We start from the raw sequence: 6,491 nt of genomic DNA on the forward strand, positions 1-6,491 counted from the left end.
TTGGAAAGGAATAAAAAAAATGAGCATAACTAGCTAAGCCAACCATATTGGCATCTTGAAATGGGAATTTTTTTTGTCAGAAAAAAGAGATTTTTGTCTACACCTTACAATACCCATTTCCTGTTAAATCATTGTGGCAACTTGGAATTTGAATGGCATTATTATCAATATTATTTGAACATTTGAAATTAAGTGTTAATCAGATACTTAACAAAATAAGATGGATATTAAGGTAACATTTTCCTATAACTTAACTAAATACTTTAATAAGCAAACATATATAATTGTGGGAAGAAAATGAAGCCAAATAAATATTAGTTTCTAACTTTCTCCACTCTCATGGAGAGTTCAAAGAGTCCAAAAAATTAACAATCATGTAAATGAAAGATAGGCTTAGAACTCAGAAGACATCTCTGTACAACATTGACACTATCATTGGCATCACTGATTCTCATTCTACCCTCTTCTTCTCAGACATGGTTGGTGTGTTATGTGTATCATAATAGTCTTCAATGGCCACATTGAATGAAAAAGTGAAAAGAAAAAAATGCTTCATTATCAAAATGGAATATATGATCAGATTCTCTTCTTAGATGCAGGCAAAATTTTCTTACAGGGCATGAGCTTGGACATATATATGGAGTGTTTCTTGTTACCGGAGCGAGTACAACCGGAATTGTACCTTGTCGTGTGGTTCTCAATCCTGTCCCTGTCCCTCCATTCTCGCCGGCACAATGCCTTCGGAATTCCCTGCCTTTTCGCCAATGGATGGACCACAGCTAACAGACTCGATTTCCATGCTGGCAGTGCGGCTCTTTCTATTCCTTCGATCCTGGAAGGATGATTATATCAATCAGTTGTGTAGTTTAAGTCTAGTGTTTTCGAGTCTTTCGACAAGCATCGAGTCAAGAAGACTAAGGATCTATGATCAACTTAATAGATAAACTTTGGTAAGAATGCATATAGGATAAAGATTTTGAGAAAATGTTGTAAAAGATTCAAGAGCAAGGAATCCTAAAACAAAACTTAACTTAGAAGACAAGTTATAGAATGCAAACCTCTCGAAATGGATATTCATCGGCTTCAAGCATCCTTACAACTTGACTCATTTTAGGCCTTTTATCCGCATCAGGATCGACGCACCTCAGCGCAACAAGAAGGGCACGCTTCAAAGCGCGTGTTGTTGGTTTAACCTCAAGTCTCGAGTCAACTACTTCCTCGGCCCTCCTTGTTCCCACCATCATCTTGAGCCATTCAACCAGATTAACCTGTCATGACAATAGATTTAAGTCCATCAGCTACATGAAGAGTAACAATAACTTGAAAGAATACAGAAATGGATTAGACACCTCATTAGGCGGCCGAGCATAATCTACAGGGTCCCTTCCGGTAACTGCTTCCAGCAGGAGGACACCGAAGCTGTAAATGTCGCTCTTCTCATTTAAGAGGCCACTATTAGCATATTCTGGTGCCACATATCTGGAATACACAATAGGAGTAACTGTTCAAAAGTGTTCAAATCCTTTAAATAACAGAAGAGGAAAGGCGTGTCGAAATGTACTGCATACCCAAATGTTCCCATAACTCTAGTTGTTATGTGACTTTCTCCTGAATCCAATAATTTGGCCAGACCGAAATCAGAAACCTTTGCGTTGAACTCGTCATCAATCAATATATTGCTAGACTTTATATCCCGGTGAACAACTTTCGGTTCAATTGCTTCATGTAAGTAAGCAAGCCTGCCAAGAATCAATTGTCTCATGTTAAAACTCAACTGTAGTATTCTAAATTTAAGATAAAAGTAGGTATGTGTTAAACTTACGCTTTGGCTGTGCCGAGCACAACTTTGATGCGTGCCTCCCAAGTTAGTGTCCCCTGTTCCATGGAGCCATGCAGCCATTGCTCTAAGTTACCATTATTCACATATTCATACACTAGCAGCCTGAATATCGATCGTCACAACAGAGAAAGAAACACAATTAAGCTAAAATGCTATTGCTATGTACTTAAAATGAATTGCTTTGCTAAAAATAAGTACCTGTTAACACCCTCTACGCAATATCCAAGCAGGCGCACGAGATGTTTATGTCTAACATGGCCTATCGCCTCGACTTCAACCCTGAATTCTTTCTCTGCTTGTCCCCTATTTTCAGTCACAAAAGAACAACCACCAAGCTTTGATAACTAGATCGAAAGAATCAAGAAAGGTTGGAAGGAAGCAAATCAACTACACTATAAACTAGAAGTATCCTTACAAATTGTTAAGAAGCTTCTTTACTGCCACCTCGCTTCCATTGATCAATCTGCCCCTATAAACAACCCCATAGCCACCCTCACCGATAACATTCTCTTGCGAGAAACGATTCGTTGCTAGTTGAAGATCTCTGAGTGTAAACCAGTGGCCCCACCCGAGATGAGAAAATTCCGGCAACCCAACTAAAGGAGAGGCAGTCACCATCCCTCCTCCATATGACAACATAGATTGCTTCTTACCATTCCCGGAACTTCCTTCTTCCCCAGACATCGAACTAAATCCTCTCTCGTGGTGATAGCTTGAACTGCACTGACTAATATTATCATGATCACTGGATTTACTCATGGCCAAATGAACTGTTATCTTCTCTGAACTCTTATCATTTGCCTTGTCATGAACTGAAACAGACACATTTTCCGGCTCCACATAAGAACTCTGCACCCCAACCTTATCAACCCTGATATCTTTCGACACATTCGGTATCTTGGATTGAGAGTACTTGTCAATAGATCTCCTAGACTTTCTCCGAAACATCACCCATATAGACAATACACCAAGAATCAGCACTATAAAGGCACTGACTCCGATCCCAATCAAAACCCATCGTTTCAACCCGAAAAAAGATGTCTTCTTCGACAATTCGACATTCAAAGAACTATTCGATGACATAGTTGGTAGCTACAAGTTGATCAATTTCTCCCTCCAAGCTCCTCCAGCTGGTAGATTTAAGGCATTCCCACCTGAATGTATGAACCTAGTTAAGTATTCCCTTTACACAATGCTTCTAAACGCAAATGAAAAATCTGAACATTCTAATTTGCAGCCAACATATCAGCTCTTGCAATTGCAACAATCTCACACAAAAAATTCCCAAAATCAAGATGTCAACTAATCACTCATTGAAGCTTTATCATGATATAAAGATAATGCTAGACTCCAAATTTTCAATAAGATAACTTTCAAGATCTTAGATTATCAAGGATTACTAAGGCACATAGCAAAAACAATCCAATTCATTGAAGGAAAAGTGTATGGGATTCATTTAGGCCAAAACCTAAAACAACACTCAAAGCATTGAACAATAAAAGGCACACACTGTAAAATTCACAATTTAATGGAAAAGTAAAAGCACCTATATTGATCATCATTCCCATAAACAAATTCCAATTGAAAAGAAAAAAGAACTAGCAAAGCATCACTTATGATCCAAGTAAACAAAAGATAAAGAAGAATGTGAATTATCCATTAAATTTATGTATATTAAAACAAAGGTGGTTCAGAAGAACAAAAGCATTTACCAGCCTCCTATGTCTTCCTACCTTGAGAACCCCACTGAAGCAAGCAAAAACAAAGAGGATTAGCTTCAATGATCCACAGAGAGAGAAGCACAATAATAAACCCTACTACAACAAATTCCAGATGCTGCAAAAAGAAGATGCAGTGGTACATACAAGTGGTCCTAATAGAAAACCAAAAGAACTCAAAGGGTAAGAGAAGTTAATTTAAAAAACACAAATTGGAGAGGAATGCCAGACAAAAATCTAATTTTGAGGGTGAAGATTTGGAAGGAGGGTTAGAATTGGAAGATTATAGAGAAGAAAAAAGGGAAAAGGTGGCAAAATGGTTGGTGGGGTGTTGTTGTTGTGGTTGAGGTGCAAGGAAGGGCTTATAGGACCTTAACTAGCTGGAAAGGAAGCTTGGTTTGCAGTGGAGGAAACCACAGAAAAGAGAGAGAGAGAGAGAGAGAGTAGTAAAGGAAAAGCAAGAATATATGAAAAATAAAAGAAAAAAATGAACAGGAGCGGTGTCTATGGTTTTGGTCTAAGAAAAACAAAATATTGTAATGAATGATGAATATGAGCAACAACACAACATCAAAAGTAAAGTGAGAGAGAGAGAGAGAGAGGTCAACCTGAATCAAAGAAAGGAGAATGCAAAGTCTCTCATCAAATCTAGAGCTTCAATTCATGTGTTGTCTACTTAGTACTAAGCGAAGTGTGTATAAAAATCTTAAATACACCAAAATCTTAGAAACATTACATCATGCTATCATCCTTTGCTAACTGGTAAGTGCTAAACTGCTTACTATTTTTTTTTATGTCAATTTTTTCTTCTTTTTTTTTTCAATTTTATACATGCCAAAATTTCAATTGGGGCGTTTTGTTTTACATTAAAAGAAAAAAAATTGGTGTTTTTTTTTTTATTTTATGCAGGACTGAGACACCATATTCTAAAGGGAAAATATTTTTTCGTTTTTTGTGTTTTTTTTTGTGAAATTCAAATTCTAATTCTGTATGATGGTAGCACTGCAGCTTTATAGCAGGCTATGTGGAGCACCTAATTTGGAACATTTGGTGTTAAAAATGAAAAGACAAATTGCATTTATTCAAATTGGAAAATGTATATTTCTACTTTCTATTTTGTGAAATTCTAAACATAAATCATGGGAAATTGGGTATCCAATTTAATTAAAAGAATATATGTATTCCTTTTACTTGTTATTAGTGTCAATTTTCTTAAGATTAATATATTGGATTCAAATGTTTCTAAAAATTGTTTTAGAGTAATTATAGTGTAAATTTTATTTTTTCCACATTTTTAAATTTACAAATACTTTTAAATTGAGAAATTCTTAGAGATCAGTAATTTTTAGTATTTTTTATCATCATTTGACTAGTACAAAGTCACAAAAATTAAATTATTTTTAACAAATAAATTTTATTAATTTATGTGTACAAATTCTGAAAAATATGAATGTAAATTGTATTAATTCATGTATGTAAAATTTTAATAAATACAGGTGCAAACTATATGCTTTTTGTATATAAAATTTTTATAAATATGGGAATAAATTGTTATTGGCAAAAAATGATAATATTTACTGATCATGTAACATTGTTCTTTTAAATTAGGATTACAATATTTTAATAAATCGTTGATTAAAAAAATTATTCAATATAAATTACTTACCATAATTGTAAGTTTTATTTTGTTTCAATTTTGTTCTAAAAGTTTTTTATTTGCATCAAATATACACTCGACGGCTAAATTTTCAAAAAAATTAAGATCAATATAATAATAATGCATGAAAATTATACTTGATTTGCTTGTGTTAAAAGTTGTTCTTATAAAATTGTTGTTGAATTGGTCTTAAATTTTCTTGAAAAATTAGCCGTCAGGGTATATTTAATGCAAATCGAAAAATTTTGGGACAAAATTAAAACAAAATAAAATTTAAGGGTATTTTTAAAATTTTTATCAAATTTCAAAGACAAAAAATATATTTTGCCTCTTATTATTATTATTATTATTATTATTATTATTATTATTATTATTATTATTATTAAGGTGAGTGATTAGAGAGAAATTAAATTGACAATTTTGTTTGGTTAGAATGTAATTTTATTAGTTTTATTTTGTAATTGCAAACTGTATTATTATATGATGATGATCCATTGTAGTATATTTGGAATTAATTAAATGGATAATATCATCATAATAAGGTAGCATTAATACATGTGCGTGTATATATAATATAAATAAATGTAAGATTATTTGTTGTGAATCGATATCTAAAATTAAATGATATTTTAGGATAAGAACTATGAATTGATTACAAATTCATATCCTAAATTTTTGTTTGGAAAAGAGAATCCTAATTTCGGTAAAAGATCTTCTTAATAATTATTTATAGAATACTACTATATAGAAAATTTTTGAAAACTTTAACTTAGAATGTAAGTTTGATACAACCATGTAAAAGAGAGATATATACAAGCTTTACATGAAGTTTAAAAGGTATATTAATTAAAACATATTAATTTTTCAACATTTTTTTATGTTTTTACAAAATATTCAGTAGTGTTTGATTTGTTGAATCCTACGGTAACTTTTTTACCATATTTTCTTGAGGGAAAAAATTAGCTATACCCAACAATTGCAGAGAAAAACTATAATTATTGGGAAGAAAACCAAAATAATATTATCAACCCACTAAATGAGAAAAAAAAGGACAAATAATAATCAAAGTAAATGGGAAAATATAATTAATCTTTATAAAGGGAGAAAGTTGAAACTTTTTTATCTTTTATAAGTAGTTCATCGAAATAATTTTTAAAAGATAATTTTTTAAATCTGTAATATCTTTGTTTGATAAATTAGGGGTTAATATTCAAATTCGTCCATGAAAGATTACGAGATCTTTATTTTCGTCCCTAAATGATTTTTTTAATCAAAT

The 6,491-nt window shown here is 32.4% G+C and overlaps 1 protein-coding gene across 3 annotated transcripts; it reads right to left on the bottom strand.

The window, feature by feature from the left end:
• Window positions 1–284: 284 nt before the first annotated feature.
• On the bottom strand, window positions 285–4,237 carry LOC107496531 (probable receptor-like protein kinase At2g42960). 3 transcript variants are annotated; one of them, XM_016117806.3, is made up of 9 exons: window positions 4,167–4,237; window positions 3,553–3,586; window positions 2,256–2,994; window positions 2,039–2,143; window positions 1,823–1,942; window positions 1,569–1,739; window positions 1,350–1,479; window positions 1,059–1,268; window positions 285–832 (listed from the first exon to the last, which is right to left on the bottom strand). In XM_016117806.3, exons 3-9 carry the CDS (start codon window positions 2,921–2,923, stop codon window positions 698–700), a joined length of 1,539 nt encoding a protein of 512 aa, XP_015973292.1. In that variant the 5' UTR covers window positions 2,924–2,994; window positions 3,553–3,586; window positions 4,167–4,237; the 3' UTR covers window positions 285–697. The 3 variants fall into 3 exon arrangements, with proteins under 3 accessions (XP_015973292.1, XP_052108089.1, XP_015973293.1); XM_052252129.1 differs by lacking the exon at window positions 4,167–4,237 and adding an exon at window positions 3,706–4,064; XM_016117807.3 differs by lacking the exon at window positions 4,167–4,237 and having other exon boundaries at window positions 3,574–4,064.
• Between the last annotated feature and the right edge of the window lie 2,254 nt (window positions 4,238–6,491).

This window comes from Arachis duranensis, chromosome 7, assembly GCF_000817695.3.
Source record: "Arachis duranensis cultivar V14167 chromosome 7, aradu.V14167.gnm2.J7QH, whole genome shotgun sequence".
Taxonomy (NCBI): Eukaryota; Viridiplantae; Streptophyta; class Magnoliopsida; order Fabales; family Fabaceae; genus Arachis; species Arachis duranensis.